The sequence below is a fragment of the Melospiza georgiana genome, chromosome 3, assembly GCF_028018845.1.
Source record: "Melospiza georgiana isolate bMelGeo1 chromosome 3, bMelGeo1.pri, whole genome shotgun sequence".
Classification (NCBI taxonomy): Eukaryota; Metazoa; Chordata; class Aves; order Passeriformes; family Passerellidae; genus Melospiza; species Melospiza georgiana.
The window spans coordinates 2,876,985-2,899,179 of record NC_080432.1 but is presented as its reverse complement, the minus strand read 5'-3'; the positions used below and the strand labels follow the sequence as shown (position 1 = coordinate 2,899,179).

Below are 22,195 nucleotides of genomic sequence, written 5' to 3'. Positions count from 1 at the left end.
AGGCCTCCAAAGTGCTGACATGATGAATATGCCTTTCTACAACTCCTGCTAGAATGGCTCACATTTGCCTGCCCCCTTCTTCCTGCTGCTTCCAACGTTATTAACCCGACTGAAAATGCAGAAATCACAGCCCAGGAGGTTTGCCAGGGCGTTCTGCAGATTGCTGGGCTCGCCACAGAAAGCGCCGGGTGAAGTTTGTTGGCCTCTGTGTTGTGCCGCGAGTCAGACAACGCGGGAGAATAATCCCTCCAGGCTTTCAAATCCGTGGCTCTTTCGCTTTGCCACTTCCAGGCACGGCTGCCTAATCCACTGAACGAGCTGCATCATTTTTTTTCCAGCATCCCCCTCCCCTCCCTTCCTGGGCTTTGCAGTTCCTCCGCTCCTCCATCCAGCGCGCCGAGCCGGCTGCGCTCTCTCTTCCAAGGCAGCGCTCTCTTCCAAGGCAGCGCACGTCCCCGCCTGCCTCCCCGAGCCCTGGAGGGCTCTTTGCTCGCCACGCTCCAGCAGCCGAGCTCACCAGGTCCCCAGTGCATCCTCTCCCTGCCTCCCTCCCCGCCCGTGCCAGGGATGCGGGCGCTGATGGATGAGAGCAGCGGAGCTTGCTCAGCGCTCCTTGACTCCTCCGGCGCAAGGATTCCTAGAGCTCCTCCATGCACGTTCAGTGCTTCTCTCTTCCACCTCCTCCTCCTCCTTCTCATTCTCCTTCTCCTCCTCGCAGCCAGTCCATAATTATATAAAAGCAAATTAAATGCTGAGAGGAGCCGTTGGGAAAGGGAGCATCGAAGATTTTCACTTCCAGCAGGGGAAAAGCAAAGGGAGATGGATACTGTTAGGAAGGCAGTGTGTTTAAAAATCAAATCGAGTCTCTCCTGGCTCATCGAGTCTGTGGGAGCGTGGCTCGTCACAGGAAGGGGCCAGTTCTGCCTTTAAACAGGGACAGCATCAGCTGCATCCCTGAGGAATGAGAAAATAGCCCAGGGAAGGGCTTAAAAGCCCAGGTACTGCCTCTGCTGATGTGTCCAGACTCCAGCTGCTTCCATACACACCCCACAGACTTCTATGGACTCATTTAGTGCCAGACAAGGTCAGTTCACCATTTCCTGTGGCATACATCCCTCTTCCAAGCGCCAGCCCTCCCTGCTCTTTGGATTGTAATGCCAAGCCCAGGCTCCACTTCTCCCCAAACAGGTCAACTTCTATTCAGGAGCTTTAGAAATGGAGTCATTTGAATGACTATCAGGAGGTTTTGCTTCTGTCTCCTAATTCCTGTGTTAAGAGAGCTGTTGAGGAAAGAAGAGTGAACACATTGAAAGTCCTATTTCTTTACTCAGATCCAGAGCATCTCCTCCAAAGCATTTCTGCCACACAGCGTGGTGGTAGAAAGGGCTGATCTTGGAAGGATGAGTAGAAAGTGATACCACCAGGATAATGCCTAATTTCCTGGGTTTCAATCTATTGGGTGGGTGAAAGAAAGAAAAACCTCATCATGCCTTGCAAGAACTATTTGACCATGAGAGGTACCTTTGTGAGAGGATTGGGTAGGACTTGCATTTGTTGTTCCTTCAGCACTCAAAGAATGGAGGAGTTTCACCCAAAAGTGAGAATGTCCAGCAGCAGAAGTGCTGGAGCTGGAATTTGAGATTTACCCAGCCTCAATAAAGCTTGGGACAAGACAAGCTGGGATTTCATGAGAGTCAGGGCTCATTCCTTCATCCTATCCCCAGCACAAGGCCGAGCAGATCTCAGCTTAGCTGCCCTTGTCTGAGCAACAACAGAAAAGAGCATTGACAGAAAAGAGATGAGAACTCTGTGAACTCCATCAGGTGGGCAGTGAAAGGTGAATGTTGAGAGCCTGAGCTGGAATTCTTTGGTTGGTGGAGCAAATGGAGCAACATAATCTCCTGAATATCCATGTGGAAGGAGCTGGTGTTGGTAAGCAGCCCCTCTGTGGAGGATTTATCTGCTACAACCACAGCTGGGTGGGCGCAAAACAGAGTCAAGAGAAGGTGAGGGAATAAGGATGGATCCAAGACGTGGAACAGATCGTGCCCAAAGCAGCTGAAGAGGGTGGGATGAGATGCTCAACCAGCAGCAGCCCTTTTCTCCAGGGAATCTGATGCATTTATACCTATCATTGGGGTGAGGCTGAAGGAGGGGAAGGGATGCTGGAGAGGATGCAGCATTGTCCCTCAGTCATCCTCACTGTGTCTGAGGTTTAGGAGAGGATAAGAGGGTGCCCATCTCTCAGACTCCTGGGCAACAACAGCCAGAGGACTTCCCATTATTTAAATCATGTATTTGCAGGGGGAAAACATAGCATTAACAACAGAAAAAACTCAGCAACCCAGATCCTCATTCCATAATCACTCCCAGCAGATAATCCACCTCACTTCTTGCAGAACAAACCATCCTTAACCCCTTCACCCCACAGAGGTGCTGCTTCCTCTATGCCAAGTGGGAAGGAGCAGATCAAAACAGCTTAAAGGAGACACTCAACCTCCAGGCAGACAGGGAGGTGAGAGGGATTCCAGTTTTTCTGGCATAAATCTCCTCTTAAAGAGGTTTGCTTCCACTCAATTTTTAATTTTTTTTTTACATGGCTTCTTTAAATCTTAATGAGATTTAGCTGAAGCACCAACGTCCTTCCACTCATGTCACAAATTCTTTAAACAAAGATTTCTGCCTGTATGAGGCTGCAGTTTTCAGCACAGGGTCTCTCCCTCTAAAAAACCCCACATCTCTCCACAGATGCTGTGTCCATCTCTTCAACAACCCTTCAGCTGATCTGAGAGAGATTAGCAGCATAAGCCTTCCTTTTGCAAAGTCCTGCTGGAGTCTCCGGGATTTTGGGTGGTGTTTGCACTCTCCAAAGCCCTCAAAAGTAGGATGAAGCTGCTCATGTATTTAAGAAAAAGCAACAATAACTTAGGGGTTTGGGGGGTCATTTTATTTAAGCAGAGTGATACAAATTAGGCTTTAAAATGGATTTCAGACATGTCAGATACACATGTGCGCTGGCTGCAGAGTTATCCTAGTGGAGTTTGCAAATCATCTGGTTCTTCCCAAAGTGAATTCCTATTTTTTTATCACATTCTCCCTCATCTGTGCCATGTCTGGGGACCATTTATTATCATTTATGATTCCTTTTTGCAGGCGTGAACTAAAGATAATTTTTCCTGTCACTTAGTTTAGAAGACTCAGCTGGTCAACTGAGTTAGAAAGGGACCTTCAGCCTGTAGGTGTTCAAAAATGTGAGTTTCAAGTGATATCAACACTGAACACAACTGAGGAGACTAAAATCCACAGGTCTCCAGTGAAAGTGAAAAAAAGACTCATGAGATTTGAAATTTCATCCTTTTCACCACTTGAAGGAACACTCAAAGTTAGTGTAAGACCATTCATGCTGGCCTAGGCCAAACAGGTGTGTCCAACAATGTTCAAACAGGAATCCAAACCCCCAAACCCAATCTCTGTGACCTCACAACACAAAATTGCCCCCATTTGTGCAGAGTCCCATAACCTCATAAATAAACCAGGGTTTGCTCTACACAGGCACCAGATCCTGTGAGGATCAGTACAAAATTCAATATGGCATCTGCAGGTTCTGTGGGGGAAAGTTCTATTTCTGCAAAGAAGAAATCTTCTTCCTGACTGGTGCATTTTTCCTGAGATCCACCAAGAGAACTCCACTGTATTTCTAAAGAAGTCTTTGCCTTATAAAGTCCTCAGTAACAGGAGATGAGGTGGGGACAAGATCTACCAGAGCCCCACTCTGGGCTTTGGCTCAGGTTCTGAGACAGATCATGAGGAAAAAGAGATGCTACAACTTTGCCCAAAGGCAGTTTTTCTTTTTTCCTTATTTCTCATGTTATTCCTTGGGGATTAAAAGAAGTGGGAGACATCTCCATCACCCAGGCCTTGTTTCCTGTGACAGAAGAAGCACAAGGAGAAAAGCAGTTGCTCATTGCCATGTGGGAAAGGGATGTACTTGCTGGACCTGGAGGATCTGGGGTGATCTGCCCTGAAAATTTGTCCTGACTCCACCACAGTTTCCCTTTAAATGTTCACCAGCAGCCCAAGGAGGCCCAGATAGCTCTGAACTCATAAGCAGCTCGCCTGCGAGGCCACTCATATGACTCCAGTGCTCTGCCAGACTGGGGCATATGGCTCTGTTCCTGCCTTCCCCTCCTTCCCACCAAAGCCGGATGACAGGGAGCAATTTGGTGCCCTGCTGGAAAGGAGCCTCTGGTGCCTGGCCAATTCCCAGCAGCATCAAAAAGCCATCTCCACAGTTGGCAGTGGCACTGAGGACGCCTTGCTCTGGCATGCTGAGAGCAGGCCAAGCCTGAGGCACGCTGGCATGGGACAGCTTGTCCCATCATCAGCCGTATTGTCCCGGTGCCGTGGGATCCAGGAGCTTTCAGAGCCAGGGACAGCTATTTTTTCTTTTTCCAGCAGGATTTGGAGCCAGCCCAAAGAAAGACATCATCCCTTCACCCATCCCCACCTGCAGCTTCTCTGTCCACCACCTTGCCATGTCTCTGGCTCTTATTTTTGGAGTGCTGATAAAACCCCGTCTGTTCGGTACCACGTGTCACCGTCACACACAGGACATGGCACAGCCAGGAAAGATGAGTCACCATTCACGGGACAGAGCTGGCAGGGGGCCAATGCTGCCAATTTTAGGCTTTGTCAGACTGTGGTAATCACTGGGAAGGGGTTACATCATCAGAGCACTACAACAGCATTAGCTCATGCTGTTCCCGGGAGCTGGGGGCCAGCCAGGAAAACGAGGCATGGAGAGAAGTTTGGGTTCTTGTCAAGCAGATTCCAGGCAGGAAATTCAGACTTTTTTGGGTGACTCCATGCTGCAGGCTTTCTGGAGATAGACCTCTCATGGGAGTTTTGGGATAAGAGCATAGAAAAAGCTGCTGTTGGTTAGTGAAATGCAATTCTTTTTAGCTTCAGGTTGCTCTAGTGCGGGATTCTTGTCAGGAATCTAGGAAAGCACAGATAAACAGGGAGCACATAAGCCCTGGGATGTGTAGGAAAACATGGAAAAGATGCCACACAGGCTCTGGGATGTCCAAAAAAACATGGGAAAGATGCCCTGTTGGGCAGGGACTACTCTGTGCTTCTACCCCTGATAGAGGTGGAGCAGTTCAGGTTGATGCAACTCAAAATCATTGAGTTTTGAAGGAAAGAATTGTCTCACTTCAGAAGCTATTAATTGTTTTTTAATTATTAGCTTGGGGTGACAGCTCTGAGTCTGTGCATGCAGCAAAATTACTGAGTCAGTAGAAATCTCCTGAAATTACTTTTGTCCCAACTGGCATTTGACCAACCACATGCTCTCAGTGCCCTCAAAACATCCATGTCTTCACACAGAGGGTCACTGAGGGGGGACAGCCACCAGGCACAGAAGCCCTTGTCTGGTGTACACTGTGGTCCCAAAAATATTTGCAGAAGGCAAAAAGACCCAGGAGATAAGCCAGGTTAAGCATGACGTAATGTGTGAAGGACATGGGCACAGACAGCTCCCACCATCCCAGGCTGCTCCAAGTCCCATCCAGCCTGGCCTTGGACACTTCCAGGGACCCAGGGGCATCCAAAACTTCTCTGGACCACCTGTGCCAGGGCCTCCCACCCTCACAATAAGGATTCCTTCCCAATATCCAACCTAAACCTTCTCTCTCTCCATCTGAAGCCATTCCCCCTTGTCCTGTCACTCCAGGCCCTTGAAGAACTTGGACACCAAGTTGTGACCTGCTACCTGTCACATAGGTCTTTGCAGAGCATATAAAACGTGGGAAGCAGAGGGAGAAAGAGTTTCCTGCTGTTATCCTTGGAGATCAGTGTCCCTGGTGCCTTCAGTACCCCACTGTGAGACAGCACCAGCTGCACCACAGCCGTTTTTGCCACTTTGTCACTCCCCCTCACAGGAACGCTCTGCCAGACTTGCCTCATAGATGTCAGCCCTGTGCATTCCCCAGGAATGTTGAGAGGCTCCTTCTTTTCCAGAGACCAGTCCCCTCAGCTGGGATTATGCCGAGGCATTTCCACCAAAGGGTCCCCTGCACAACATCAGAGGTTTATAAACCGTAAGGTTACAAAGTGTGCACTGCTGACACACCTCTGGATGGATCCCTCTTTCTTTGGCCACTGAGTGCGATCCCAGCTGGGTCCCTTCATCTTCCCATCAGGCCAAAATCATTCCCAGAGCTGGGATGAAGTTATTTCCCTAATTGCTTGCAGTTGCTCTGCATCCAGGCCCAGCCACCTACCAGAGGTTTGCAGGATCCCTGTTTGGTGCTGTCACAGACTCTTTGGAGCATTGCCTTGATGTTGTCTCATCCCCAAGGAACAGCCTGTGGGAGCTGTTTTCAGCAGGAAGTTCCCTCACAAAACCCTGGCAGGAAATGTTGCTTTCCCAATCCTGGGACAAGTCTGTTGGGTTTCATCCCTGCTGATGAACCAAAACACATCAGAACATGAGCACAGCCACCAGATCTTGTTCATCCTCTGCTTCAATTATCAGCCCCTGGCACATTTTTAGCTCCTGGCAGCCAACACCAACCCAAACAATTCCCGTGCTTGGCTCAGGTGATGGCAAGAACAATTCCCACCAAGCACTCTGGGCCACCCTGTTTCAAAGGCTGGGACAGAACTCAGCAGTCCACAGAATTAGGCTTGGCTTAGTTGCTGACTTCTGGGTGCAGGGTGCAATGCTGCCCCAGATCTAGGCTAAGGAAAAAGAGATCCTTGTGTTTGGTCTCCAAAGCAGACAGTGGAACTCTTTGGGCTTTCCTTTCCAGCACTGGGGTGCTGCTCCTCTCTTTTTCGTACTATTTTAACCCCTACTTGTAGAATTACAGGATGCTTTCAACTTGTAGTAGGCAGGTTTGCATGTTTCCCAATGTCTGCTGTCCTTATCTGAATTAAAACAGAAATAAAAAGAAAAGGAGTGACAGGATAAGGGTGTAACAGATGTCAGATTGCAGTGTTGAAATGCACATATATTGTACATGTTTGTGGAGTCCTGCTGTTTCATGCCAACCATCCCTACTCATAGAAATGGGTGAGAAAAGATTTTGTGCTAAATGGAGCCATGTGTTGTTTTTTTTAGCAAAACAGTTTGTTTGGGGTTTTTTTCACCATTTCAGTGCATGCAAGTGGTTCCTTTAGGTGTGTTTCTCTTCTAAGGGTTCCTAACAGTAGAGTTCAAATATAATTAGATCTGAAAAATCTCAGTGTAGGAGGCTCCTTCTGATATTTTCAGGATTCAAACTGGAAGCAGCTCTGCTGGATTTGCTATACTTGAAAATCTTAGCAAACAATTGGCCACTAGAAGTTGTAACTAAAGTGCCCTTCACAAAGAAGCAGCTGATGAATGTGAAATGTGGTTTTTTTCCTCCAAGAATAACCCCTCTTGGATTTTGCCATCTTATTATTACCTGTTGAAGTAATCATGTTTGGGTGGGGGTTTTATGCCTGTTGTTCTAGAAAGACAATTTTAATTAGCAAAGGGACAAAAACTAAGTTCTCAACAGGAAATAGCAGTGGAAGTTTCTAGAGATGGTTGTGTCCCTGTCAGGTTGAGCCAAGTTTCTGTGACTGCCCTGCCTTCTAATGCTACAAAGAGGGATTTTTTGGTCTGTTTGCACAGAGTTAAATCCTGTCCTTGCTGGAGGTGCTGTCAGAGCATCCTGGTGGAGCATTTCCAATGAAAGCTCTTGGGGTCTCTCGAGGAGCTTCGCATCCTCTCGTGTGTGGCTGTTCACTTTTAGGGGCTCAGGTGGGGTTCTTTGTCAGTGTCATTCTGAGACAGCACTTAAAGGCTTCAGATTAACATGGATTTAACTCAAAAGTGTTTATAGTTACAGTGGTGGCTGTGCAGAGGGCACCTCGGCCTGAAAAGAGTGGCAATCCATGCAGCTTTTGACAAAAATAGACACGAAGAGCAGTTCTCATGCTCTATTTCCAAACAAGCTAATCTGTGCCCAGGAAATCCTGGCTGCTGCTTTCCCAGCACATTTCTAATGCAGAATTAACCCAGGTGATTGGTGCCTGGAGGGATTTAGACCAAGCTCAGGGCAGACCATCTCTCCTTCGTGTCTGTGGCTCATTAGAAGACAAGGATGCACATGGTTGTTGGTTCTGAGTGTTCTATCAGCTGCAGTGCCATCCCAGCCCACCTGAGATTCAGGGATTTGTGGGATTCAGGATCTCTGGAGGATGCACTGGGAAAAGGTGAACTTGGGCATGGTGGGAAGATCCTTGAGAGGTTTTGGCACTTGAGTCCTTGCTGCTGCAATGTGGGTTACTGGTCCACATCAACCCAAATTTTTACGACAACAGCAGCTCTTCTAAACACCATCCATGCAGCCCCACACCGACACTGAAAACACCCACAGTAGGATTAATAAAAATTCTGATTTTAAAAATCACAAAGGAAAGAACTGTTCTTCATGGACACCCTCAAAGGAGCATCTGATGAAGTGGGAGTTCTTTCAGTGAGAAAAAACAATCTGCTTTTGCTGAAAGAAAAACAGTAAATCCTTTCCATTTCATTTTCTTAATATTTAAGGGAAGTTTCAAAACGGAAGAGCCATTTCAAAATAAATAGTGTTGTGTTATAAATACTTTTATATCATTTATGCCACACCAACAGGAACTCCAAAAGTAAGACTATGTGTGTCTCTCTGCTCCCTGATTGCCTCTAGCTTCTTTAGGACTGATCACCAAACTCACTCCAAATTCCTGAATGGATTTCTTAGACATATGCCATGCATTGTTCCCCCTAAAAAGTGAGTTTGTGTGTTGTCATTTCCTTGAACTCTACCATTAGACTCCCATCAGAGACTCTGGTGGAGCTGTTGCAGAAGAGGCTGCTCTGCAGAAGGCAGGATTTGTCTCTAGCAATGGACTCACACTGACATGTTCGTCAGGCATAATTTTGGGAGCATAGCTGACACCAGATTCCTGGAAGGATTACCCTGTCCTGCTAAAATAACATTTTTCTGGCAGAAAGCTGTCCCCACATCTGTATTACCCTTTACCTAAGCTCTGCCTTCCATGCCTGGGCTCCCCAGAGCTGTCCAGACACAGCAGCCACCTGGACTAATTTACTCTGCCCAGCCTGGAAAATCTGATAATATGAGAAGCTTTATCTCCAGGCATTGAGGAGTTGAGCCAAAGGTCTTCCACATTATTTTTAACATTATGAAAACGATTATATGACCATGGTTGTGATAAACAGAGGACTGTGATCAGATTTTCTCTATACCTGTAACACAAACAGTGTTGGAGCCCAAGCGCTGGCACTCAGGTGTTTGTGCTAAATTGGTCTCTGGTAGAGTTTTGCCTGCCAGCCCTTTCCCAAAGCTTTCCCAGGCATGAGAAAACAAATTCAAATAGTCCAGGAACCATTCCCATTGGCAGGTTGGATACAACTCCTGAGGGATTTTAACAGGATGGGCATGGCAGATTCTGCCAGCTGGGCTCAGGGTCTACAAATAATCCTGTTTCTCATTTGGGGTTCAGATACCACCACCAGGTTCTCTTCCCATGTGTCCTTCTCCTCTCTGCTGGTTTTTATGAGCCAATCTGTGGTGACAATTCACCACACAGGATCAAAGACCCCAGTTAGCCAAGTGAGTTGAGGCTTGTTTGTGGACCTCTGCTTATACAGGGACTGAGATTTCCCCCTGTTCCCCCAGCCAGAAATGTTCCAGCTCTGGAAAAGGTGTCAGCAGCTTCTTTCCCTACATAGATAGGCAAAACCTGAGATACTTGCAATCAGCATCCTGGGAAAGGGGCAAGGCTGTCATGGAAAGCAAAAAGTGAATTTTCATGCTGCTGAGGGCTGTGTACACACAGGCCTGTTGGAGACCAGCCTTCTTCTCAGTGATGTAACAGAGGGATGTTATCTTTCTGCTACCCCTTGAGGATGTTGGTAACTCTGTCTGGCTGTTCTAGGATGTCCTCTGGCTGACCATGGCACCTTTCTTACATCAGGAGGGTGTTGGGGGCTGGTTTTGCCTGCTTGGCCTTCAGTGGTGTAAAATCATTGTGTTGTGTTACTTGAATATGCCCAGATCATGTCAGGTCTGTCAGCTTCTGCTCTGCAGGAGCCACTGTGGGCTGTTCTGCTCATCCTGGAGCCAGGAAGAGGTCTCAGCAATCCTCTTTTCTCCTCTGTTCACCTCGTTGAGACTCAGTGTTTCTCCATGAGCTCTTGTGGGGAGCTGGTGGATGTCAAACCTCAGTTATCGACTATTCATCTTACCATGTTCTTCTTTGATTATTTCAGTTTGAACCCCATCCCTGGAAGTGTTCAGGGCCAGGCTGAGCCACCTGGGAGAGTGAAAGGTGTCTGTACCCATGGCAGGGGGTTGGAATGAGATGAGTTTTAAGGACCCTTCCCTCTCAAACCATTCCATGATTCACCAGGAAGAGTCAATAGAGAGACAGAGGCATTTCCAGACAGCTCATCCCATGTCTCAGACAGCATTCCTGGCATGAAATAAACACTGAGGCACATGATGGACAGGGCATCTTCATACAGAAGGTTTTAGAACAGTGGGGAAGCTTTGCCAATCCTGATGTGGTGGGCCAACATTTTGAACAGGAGATTGACACTTCACTGAGGTTATTTGAGGACAATCCCAAACAGAGGGTGGATTATCCCATCTCTGCTTGGCCTGGGGTGCTCGTGCCTCCCACAGCAGGATCAGTCTCTGGCTTGCATCCAGGAGGAGATCCAAGCCTCGATGGCTGCAGGGTTGGAGCTGGTTTGGAGTGCCCGAGTTCACAGAGAACATGAATAGGAGGAGACACGAGAGAAGCAGCCGAGATAATGAGAGCCCAGATCAGATGAGTGTGGCTGGACACCCCTTCCTGCAGCAGGGAAAAGGGGCACTGGGGACAGCTGAGAGGCAGCAGGATGAAAGGGCAAGGAAAGCAAGGCCTTTGGAAACACAATCCCTGGTGACCCCATGGATGCTTCCTCAAGGCAGTGCTGAGGCGTGGGCTGGGGGAGGAACTAAGGAGGGATTCGGCTTTTCTGGGGTCACCAAGGACATCTTAATTTAGCAAAAGGAAGCAGCATTTCAGGACATGAGCCAGACTTTAACTGTTGAGGGGCAGGAGGGCAACTCTCCATGTGAGTGAGCTTTTGTGGAGGTGCCTTGGCATGGATTTTCTCACAGAGAAAGGTTTGGGAACATGGATGTGCCTCTGGTCTAATGTGCAAGAGCTCTCCTTGTGCCAGCTTGGACATGGGCTGTCCTTACAGAAACCCAGCACAAGCCTTGTGTGGCATTCCAGTGGGATTTGGTGGTAGGAGGCTTTCTTGTTATCCAGACCTACTTGGAAATCTGTCCCTGAAAGGAGTTACCTTTGCATCCTGCCTTTCCCAGTCATCAGCAGTTTTCTATTTCTCATGGAATGGTGATGCTGTGTCCAGGTGAGCTGGGTCCTGGAGAATGGGGATGTGATACCCCTTGGAGGAAGGTCCCAGAGGATCTCCATGGCAAGGGAGCAGGTGCTGAGGATGTGAACTCACCCCTCGCCAGATGAAACCAAAATATTTTCCATGAGAAAAGAGCAAAGGGCAGGACACTGGTGTGGTATTTCTTCCCAGTCTCCCCAGTGTAAAGATCTGGATTTTCATCCCTGGTAATTCCAGCTCTTAGTAGAGCACAGAGGTGTCTCATAAATGGGAGGAGGCCATTCCTGGGTCAGATTTTTGCATCATGTTCACAATAGATGGAACAGTTCCCATCTGCCATACTGGACTGGTGGCACACTGGAGGAACTGTTTAAGGAAGCGTCCTGAAATCCAGCGAGGAAAATGAAAGGCAAAATAGTCTGTGCAGACCTTTATTATTTATATGTTAGCAATGTTCCATATTTGTCCATGTTTAAGGGGACAAATAAAGAGGGAAAATAAAGGAGAAAAGACAAAAGTCATTCCCTCCTCGGATGGGAAAGAATTAAGAAAGATCAAGCATCAAAATCCATCAGGAAACAATGAAAATCAGACCTGGGGTCTGATTCTGACCCCTTTTACTCTGACACAAACAAATTAAATCAGATTAGAAAATGAGGGAGAGTGACTTTCAGGCCCTGTTGTTACAAAAGCAGGATCTGCCTTGATCTCTTTTGTGTATAAATGCATTTTCACTCCGTGTGCATCAAAATGAAAGCCTGCTCCTCGTCTCCTACTGAGCTTCAGGGAGGAACATGCCACCCAAAGGGGAAAACAGGATAACAGGGTTCACAGCACAGGGGCCTGAGCAGCCAGGGAGGGATGGGGATGAACTGAAATGTGGCACTTGGCATTAAGCAAGAGCTGCCTCTGCACAGGGGCTGAGGGAAGGTTTCGTGTCACGCTCAATATTTGCCATCCCGCTCACCCGGGAGAAATGTTGGTATCTTCCCATTTTGTTTTAGTGGAGTCTTAAGGAGAATTAATGTCAAAAAAGAAATAGAGCACTGTTCAGGCATCATTTTCAACGTTAAAGGGGCAGGCACCACAGGAAATGCTCAGGGAATGTGCTACAGCAAGTGCATCAAAATTATGGGCAGCCAATGACCTGCAGCTGGATTTGTGATGAAAACTGTACCTACCCCTAGTGAAAATCCTCTCTCCTCAGCTGGACAGCACTGAGTAAGGCCAGAATGGGTGTATTGTTCATTTTAAATATTCATTTGTGTGTGTGTGTGTGTGTGTGTGATTTTTTTTTTTTCATTAGAGTGGTTGTAAAACCCTGCATAGCAGGAATAGGCCAGATAGACAGGGATGGCTTTCCCTGCACTGTTTTTGTTCCCAGGCTTTAAAAGCAACCATGGCAATTTCAGGGGAGTCATTGCTTTGATTCTTTCATGTGGATGGATTGGGGTTTTTTTTCCTAAAGAGCCTTTTTACAAATCTGAGATGACCTTTTCTTTTTCTGGACTATAGGTAGGAACCAGGGGAGAAAAACGAAACTAGGATGAAATTCAGGGTGTTCCTGTGAGCTTCTGCAGTTTCCCTTGAACTCAGAGTCATTCAGGCTCTTCTCCTCTGGTATCAGATCACTGTCTGCATTGTACTCAAGTCCACCAGGCTTTCATGATCCAAAGCAACAGCTCTTGTTTCCCTTTCTCAGAGAATCCATTCCTTGGCCTGACATTCTCAGAAATTTAACTTTTATACACCTGCCTTATTTACCACTGCTTTCTCATCTCTCTGTGCCATTTCCTGTTGCACATGTGTTTATCATTGAAGAGGGATCATGAGCTCCCCTGAGAATGGCAGAATTTTTTTGAGTCTCAGCTGGTGTCATTTGAAATGCCTTGAGTGCCTTCCTTCACCCCAGCTCCCAGTTCAGAAATGTTCTTGTCCTCTGCATGCAAGTTTGTCACATCTGCCAGCTCCACATGGTGGTCTGGAACATCCTAAAGCATCTCAAACATCGTTGGATTCCCACCTGTGATGGTTTCACTAAGCTTTGATCCTCCTTTGAGCAAACAGACATCATTTAACCAAGGACACCCTGGGGTGAGTCTCTACAGTAGGAGCTGAATCCTGTCTGAAATGTCTTGTCAAGCTCACTGTGATGTGAAGGAGAACTACTCCCTGCTTTAGCTTGGATTTTATATGAGATCTTGGGTAAATCCTTCAAATCTTGGTGCTTCATCTGTCAAAAAGGACATTGTGGAGCTCTGTCTCCTCATGCTGAATGTAGGTGAGCAGATGTCTCACTGCCAGGACTTCAGGGTTCATCCCTAAAGGAATCTGGGGGATTATTTCTTGTGCTGTGTCATTCAAGACACAGAGACTTGACTCCTTGATGGTGCTGACTTTGGTCTGTGTGTCACTCATGGCTTCCTAGGGCAGAGAGGTTTGAAGAGAACCCCAGTCTGTGCCAGTCTGCCTCATTGTGGGCAGGTGGGATACAGATCCCAGAGCTTCCAGCCCCACAGGAGCTGATTTGCACCTGACTTGAGAATGCCTGCAGAGATGTGGCTGTGCATGGTGGGGATGTTCCACTCCCAAGGCTGGGAACAGAGTGGGAAGAGTGGGAGTGGGCTTTTTTCAAAGTGACTTCAGTGTTTACCCAACCTCATCCCTTTGATAAACAAACATTGGAAGGGAGTTGAAACCTACTCATGCTCCACCAAGGTGCATCAGTTACCACGTGCAAGAGTCAGAATCAAAATAAAAAATGATTGCTCATGTGATCCAACTTTTCAGGACTGTTTGTTTTAGTTATAATTGAAGAGATGTCTAAAGTTGCTTAGAGATAAAGTCTGGAGAAGTTGAGAGGAAAAACAGGGATTGTTTATCTCACCGTCTGTGAGAATTGTAAACTGCATGAAGATGTCACAGGCTAGAAGTCACAGGGAAAGTTGAGAATGGGAAACTTGTGGTCAAGATGACAAAAGTGCTGTGTCATTTAGGTCTGTATGAAAGAGCTAGGGAATAGTTTCTGTGGCAGTAAGTAAGAGTGATGTAAAAGTCTTAACACTACTCCATAGCTACTGCTGACGTCCACCTACAGATCTCCCCCCTCACACCCAGGTCCAGATCCTGCTCATCACCAGGGTGCCCAAATTCACATTCAACACAAGGCTTGTGAACTTTTAAACAACAGCAAAAATATGTCAAACTGCCCAAAGGTCCTTCATTGCCTCCCTCAGATCTCGGTGCAGATGAAGAGACAATGAGCTGTTCTGTACGGGGGGGGCTCATCCCGCCTGACTGCTGGTGCTCGCACGTCCCCTGGCAAGGGATGGAGTCAGACACCTTGGGAGCATGAGTCAACCCCTCCCTGTCCCACACACGGGTGTCAGGACAGGCTGAATCACTTTCTGGGGGTGTCTGCCTCTCTCTGCTGGCTGGAGGAGACGTTCAGATGATTGTCAGCAGCCCGGGTGCCGTGCGAGTGAGTCAACGCACGCACTCTGAGCAATTTACAGCAAGGGCTGTGATTAGTGGAGGGTTCTGCCCTGAAAACATTAGGTAAAGCCTTTATGTGCAAACTGGGGGATTGTTTTGGGTGTATTTTATTCCTCTCTCTTTTCTGGAATAAATGAGCCCAATAGAAACATTTTTAATCCAGGCTGACACATCTGTCTCCTGTGGGTTGGTGTTGCTTGAGTTTCGCTGTACAGGTACAGCTAATGCTGTACAAGTTTCTAGTAAAACAGCACTAAAATAAGGCAATAAGTGACATATTTTTTCTCTGCTTATCATGGAAAGTTTTTAAACTGAATAGCCAACAGGTAAAGCAACAAACAGTACTTAGACACATAACAAAACTTTGTGGCATGACTCATCCTTCCAAAACTGTTAATAAAGTCTACCAATAATGTAACTCATCTTGTAGATTAAAAATGAATCTAATCTACATCTGCTTGAGTATGAGGCTGTTCATATTTAAGAGTTTTCATCCATTATGGGGAGAGACTGAGGGAGCTGGGCCTCTTCAGTCTGGAGAAGACTGAGAGGGAATCTCAATAATCCATATAAATACCTACAAGGAGTGCCAGAGGATGTCTCCAGACTCTTTGCAGGAGGTGCCCAGTGACAGGATGAGGAGCAGTGGCCATAAAATAACCCACAAGAAGTTCCACCTCAACATGAGAAAGAACTTCTTTACACTGAGGGTGGCAGAGCACTGAACAGCTGCCCAGGGAGAGTAAAGAATTCCCTCTCTGGAGACATTCCAAACCCACCGGGATGTGTTCCTGTGCCACCTGCTCCAGGTGATCCTACCTTGGCAGAGTGATTGGATGATCTCCAGGGCTTCCCTCCAACTCCAACCATTCTGCGAATCTGTGGCTGGAATCCCCAAGTCCTGTGTGCAAGTGTTTCTTAGTGAGGACTTAGAACTCGCGGGAAATAGTGATTTTCTTAAAGCTGGTGGCTCAAAGCTTCCTTCTTGGATAAGGCCACTGCTCTCACTGCTTTGCTGTTTGCTGATTTTTAAAGTTCAGTCTGAAATTCAAATGTCGATTTGAGCCCAAAGACAAGCGATTCAGAGGGAAACCTGAGAGCTGATGAAAAGGTGTAGTTTTGGTGGACTTTGCAGGCTGTGAGAATTCCAGGGAGGGCAGAGTTGGAGTCTGCCATTCTTCCTGGCCTTCTTCTCCACCATCTCTCCTCCAGACACAGATAGATTGGAAGGAGGGAAATCTAACCCTGCCACACTGTGGGGTGGGCTCCTCAAAACCAAGATAAATTCTACAGAGTGAGGTCTGAGGAGTCAGTGGACCTTATTTGCATTCCCATGGAAGCAAGGCCCCTGTGAGCAGAAAAAAAAAGGAAACAGGAGATGAAGAAATTGAGGTTTTTCAGGCATTTTACCTTTTTAACTCTGAGCAGCTGCAGCAAGATGTTCTTTGATTTTCTTAAAGAAGTAAAAGCCAAATAGGATCTGGACCTACCACCCAGTTACACATCAGAAATGGAGGGGCATTTCTCACTGTTTTGCTGGGAACCATTAGCAGTTTTTCCCTTGGACTTTAAAGGTGATGTTCCCAGATAAATCTTTGGCTAAGGTCCAATCCAACCACAGCTACCAAATTTCTGAGCTTCCCAAATATGGATTTTGGCTCATCATCTGTTTCTGCACCTGCAGAACAGTTGTCCAGTGAGCAGCAGTGTGGGCAAAGGAATAAGATGCCAGCAGCTCTGTCTTTTCCCAGGAATCTCTCAATTAATTTTTTAATGTGATGCTTTGCTTCACGAGTTATTCAATCTACCCTTGTAATAATCAATGGAATTGTATTCCTAAAAGCCCCTCAAGTGTGGTGGGGCCACTGTTTTATCTTCTGGAGGAAATAAATTGTGTAAGTGTTGGGATGGAGAATAAGACCAGATCCCTTTGGAATATCATGGGGTGTTCTGCCCCATGTCAGGGTGCCGCTGGATGTGTTGGGAGCTGAAGGTGACCCCAGTGCAGGCTGTGCCCTCCCTGACATGACTGTCACTTGGATTTGTGCTCCAGGCAAGAGGCGAGACTGGAGAAGAGCTACCTCCAGTAGAGGTCTTGGGTCCATCCCAGAAACAAGGCAGGGATTTGCTGGAGAGATCAGATCCTTTGTTTTGGGACTCTTTCAAGGGTATTGATGAGTCTTGATGCTCCCTGGATTTATCTGCATGGGACAAAAACCTTGTTTTTCTGAAAGGCAAATGCAAATGGGGATCCCTGAGTTAGGCACATCAATGGGAATGTTGCCTAAATAAAAGTATTTTAGAATAAAAAAGAACCCAAGCAGTTGCAGGGAATACAGGTGTCCTGCTCTTGCCATGGTGCATTCCAAGAGAGATTCTGCTCTCCAAGAAAGTAACTTTCACTCTTGGGCTTCAGCATTTAGATGGGATCTGGATTTCAAACTCTCAAGTGTGGATCCAGTCAGGATGAGCACAGAGGCTGTTCCCTACTGGAACTACCAGGGTGGGATGGCAATCCAGTGGCTCAGGAAGATAAGGACAAGGAGTCAGAGAACTCCTGGATACCATTTCCAATTCCCGCACTGATATCTCTGTATTTCTCTCCTCCAGACTGTAAGGACAACCTGACGTGAGTTGAACCTTCAGGCTCCAGAGCCTGCCCCAGATGAAATAATTTAGTGAGCAGATGATGTTTTCCACCAAAGCTCCTGTCTAACTCAGTGGATCTGTGTGTCTTCCGGCAGGTGTGTCCTCTGTGGCCTCCCTGATGTCCCTGGCTTGGGTGCTAGCCTCCTATCACAAGCTTCTTCGGGACTCTAGGGACGACAAGAAGAGTATGAGCTACAGAGGGGCCCTCATCCATCTCTTCTGGCGCCTCTTCACCATCTCATCCCGAGTTATTTCTTTTGCTCTCTTTGCTTCCATCTTCCAGCTCTACTTCGGGATCTTTGTAGTGGTCCATTGGTGTGCCATGGCTTTCTGGATCATCCATGGTGGGACAGATTTCTGCATGTCTAAGTGGGAGGAGATCCTCTTCAACATGGTGGTAGGGATTGTGTACATTTTCTGCTGGTTTAATGTCAAGGAAGGGCGGACTCGATACCGAATGTTTGCGTATTACACGGTGGTCCTGACGGAGAACGCTGCCTTGACGCTCCTTTGGTATTTTTACAGAGATCCTGACACCACTGACTCCTATGCCGTGCCAGCACTGTGTTGTGTCTTTCTTAGCTTTGCTGCTGGGATAGCTTTGATGCTGTTATATTATGGTGTGCTGCATCCCATGGGGCCAAGAGCTAAGATCTTTGCCAGCTCCTGTTGCGCCGAGCTGCTCTGGGGCATTCCTTTGCCCCCCGATGTTGAGCCCATGGCGCCCCAAACCCCTGGGTACCGGGGGGCCCAGGCTACGCCCACCAGAGCGGTCACGGAGCAACAGGAGGAACTCACAGCTGACACTTGCTTGCCCGTTTTCCAGGTGAGAGCAATGGTACCATCTACTCCATCTGGGCGACCCTACCCCCCCGAGGGGCCTCTCATTAAGATTGACATCCCAAGAAAAAGATATCCTGCCTGGGATGCTCATTTTGTAGACAGGAGGTTAAGAAGAACTATCAACATCCTCCAATATGTCACCCCCACAGCTGTAGGTATTAGGTATAGAGATGGACCTCTCTTATATGAGTTGCTACAATATGAATCTTCACTTTAAAGCTCCTTAAAGCAAAAGTAAAAGAGGGGACCTTATTTTTGTTTACGGTAAACACAGATCATGAAACAAACACAAACCTTCAGATAAGCTTTCTTTCTGGTTGCTGTATGTATAAAAAAAAAAGATATTCTCTATGTTTTGTAAGTAAAAACAAAAAGAAAAACTTTTCTTTTGTTTTTTACACACAAGAAACAGTATTTCAACTTCCACACCTAGGATTCACAGGTGGAGAAGGAGGCATCTCCACATCAGTTTTATACCGTACACCAAGTGTAGAACATTATTTATGGGATTGGTGCTGATTGAAAAATAAAAAATAAAAAAAACAAACAAACAAACCTACAACTGCCTTATGCCCTTAGGTGCTGAGTTTCATTAAGTACTGTCACCTTTCTCATGCAAAACTCTTTGATGATTATATGCCAGGAAAAAAACAAAAGAAAAACCAACCATCCAACTGAAATGCAAACCTTTAAATTAAAAAAGAAAAAAAAATTAACAACAACAAAAAGAGAGAAATGTATTAAAAAAAAAAAAAAAAAAAAAGTCCTGTTGCTCATATTGGATTTAGCAGAAAAAAACCCTCCAAATGTCTAAAGATAAGAAAGAAAAGATAAGAAAGCAAAGCCAAGACAACCCCAGTGGAGTTTGATTTTTCCAACAGCTGAAAGACAAAATCAGGTCTGTAAGATAATTTGGCAAGGAATTTATAACACCATTGGGCCAAGCCTTGACCGAGTCGTGTTATAAAGGCAACCCCACCCTGGGACCGTTTTCCTCGTGGAAATGGACCCTGTACAAAGGTGGGATTCTACCAGATCAGAGTGAAAATACAAGATCTGATCTTGTTCCCAACAACTGCTCGTGCTTAAGCCCCACTGTCTCCAGTGGAGCAAATACCAAGAGTCTGAGCCCAGAATAAGGCCTGACACCTTGATTTCTGGAAAATGTGAAAATTATCAAAATTATAAACCAAAAAAACATGATCTGAAAGTACATTTCCACATATCTAATAATTATTTCAGTAATAATAAAACTCAGCATGGTAGCAAAAAGCGAGTCAATTTAAAGGCACAATACTTGATCAGTGACTGGCAAAATAATTTGACCTACTGTATCATTTTAAGGCTGTGAAAGGCATACATGTATTATTTGTAATCTCGTGTAAGACCTGTCATGTCTCATTCAGTGCGAGCCTTAAAGTGATTGTAAAGCATCCTTTGTTCCATTTTGGGGATTTTTGGGTTTTGATTTTCTTTTTTGTTTCTGTTTTGTTTTTAAGGAAAACAAAACATGAAAAGTCGGGATTAAAAAAAAACACAAAAAAACACAAAAAACAAACAACAACAAAACAACCAACAAAACTTCTTCAAACGGTAATAACCTGTAAAACTGACTCACGTCTCGAGATGAATTTGGTGCTTTGTTATTTCTGTTGATGTTGTTGTTGTGATTTAGCTGAGAAAAATTCTTCGACTCGGTTACGTGTGGGGAACTGCTGATAAAAACTGTCTCGTGTCACCCTCTACTGTAAGTACATGGCGAGAAACAACAACCAGAGGAAACCCAAGAGCGTAGCGAGAGCGCCGTGGTTTAGCTTAGCCTTCCACCTCCAGGAGATGCTGCCACCTCCGATGCTGGCAAAGCTGTGGGGTTGTCTTGACATTTCCAAATAACCCGCTCGGTGTCTGAACATTCTCATCTCTCTCGGATTCTGTTTCTGTGCTGGAACATCTTGGGTTTTTTGGGTTTTTTTTGAGTTAAATCACCGGGTTTGCGTCTATCCGACACCCTTTTTCCGTTTTGAGAGTATTGCTCCTTTAAAAGAATATTCCCGTTTCAGGGCATCTTTTCAATCCCACCATCCCTCTACTTGGGAGGGGAAAAACAACAACAACAAAATGAGATATTTTTAAGTGAATGCTGTAGTATTTTCTGTGTGTAATTGCAATTTTTTATTCCAGAAATACTGTAACTGTCTAGGGTGCAAAACTCCCATGCTGACCTATTCTGAAGAGAAGATCAGCATGGAGGGATATTTTTTAATTATGATTATTATTTTTTTTTTAATTTCAGGAATCAGTTGGTTTTTTTAATTATGATAGTATTTAAAGAAACTAGTACCAATTTTATATAACAGTTTAAAGAAGCTGAATGCTTTCTTCGCCTGAATATACCTGAAGAGAAACATTTTTTTCAATCAGTGATCCTTTGCAGTGTTCTGAGAAAACGTTGGGGTTTCTTCAGTTGTTTAATTTTGTTTTGTAAAGGAAACTTTCAACTGGTGTCTGTCCCCTTCAAGGAGGGCAGGACTCCTTCACGCCAAACTATAGACACATGGCAAAGTTTATACAAAGCCAAATTGTCAGTGGTACTGTAATTCCCAGTCAAACTCCATTTCAGGCAGATGTTTCTGGGCTCTGATTACAACCAATGTGATGGTCACATTTTCATACAAAGGGAGGGATTTGGTCTTGTCATCCCCTGTCTAACTCCCCAGTCTCTTGTTTGCTGTGCACATAAAGACCTATATGTATATATATATATACATGAACTGATATATATTTGTGAAAAGCTTTCATTTCCCTTCTCCATTGTCTGTGCCCCACAGCCAGTTCCTTCTCAAGTGTTCTACTAACATTTCACCCTGTTTCTCCCCTCAATGTGCAGTCTCCATAAAAAGAGGTAATTTGTGAAGTGAACTCCCTGTCCCCACCTGCTGAGTCCTTAAAACACAGAGGTGCCCATCCTCCAGCTACAGGCGTGCATTTCTCCTTCCAGAACTTTCTTTTGACTTGCCTTTAATGTTAGTGTAGACTTACCTTGATCTAATTCCCCATGTAAAGGCTCCCCTTGGTCCTTGCATGAAGAGCTCTCTTCCTCACATCTGCATTTCCATGGCAAAAGCATGAGAAAGGAATGGATGGCAAACAGCCCTGCTGCTCCTCGGGGACTGTTTTTCCAGGAGGTGGCATTCTTGTTTTCTAAAGCACCCTAAGAAGGTTCTGCTCCCCAAACTCATCAACCTTGAGGTCTGGAAATGTGGTGCTGATCACTGACCCCATTGAACAGCCAGACCCTTCCCACCAGGACAGTGACAACGAGCCAAGGCACAGTCACCAGGTGCCAGGAGGAGGAGACCCTTCAGTGTTGCCTCTCAAGAGCAACTCCAGCCTGCCTTCCCTCAGGAACGGGATCTTATTCCACAACACCACACCAACAGCCGTCGCCTCCGCCCCACGCCAGGAGTGGAGGGGCAAAACACTCTGGAAGTGTCCTTACTTCTCAATGCAGTGCTAACTTCTCACAACCAAACCAGCTTAACCAAGGGCTTGACACGTCCCTGTTCCAAAGTCCTCCTCCTTCATGGCTCGTAGTGTGGATAACAACAAAGGCAGGTGCCTCCACTGCGAGTTGAGACTGTTTCACTACTTGCATAAACTTTCTGCCTCTGCTTCTCCTTTCTTTGAATGATATCCATCAGCATCTTCATTTAGCTAAGGATTTCCAGGGAGAGCCTGTGTCCTCCCTGAAGAGCT

At 46.2% G+C, this 22,195-nt stretch overlaps 1 protein-coding gene across 1 annotated transcript in view; it reads left to right on the top strand.

Annotated features, from left to right (window-relative positions):
• Window positions 1–19,116, top strand: part of XKR6 (XK related 6) — a 180,018-nt gene extending 160,902 nt beyond the window's left edge. The window contains exon 3 of the mRNA XM_058019998.1: window positions 17,692–19,116. Within this exon, the coding sequence (XP_057875981.1) occupies window positions 17,692–18,656 (965 nt within the window). The 3' untranslated portion in view covers window positions 18,657–19,116. The remainder of the gene's footprint in view (window positions 1–17,691) is intronic.
• The last annotated feature ends 3,079 nt before the right edge of the window (window positions 19,117–22,195 follow it).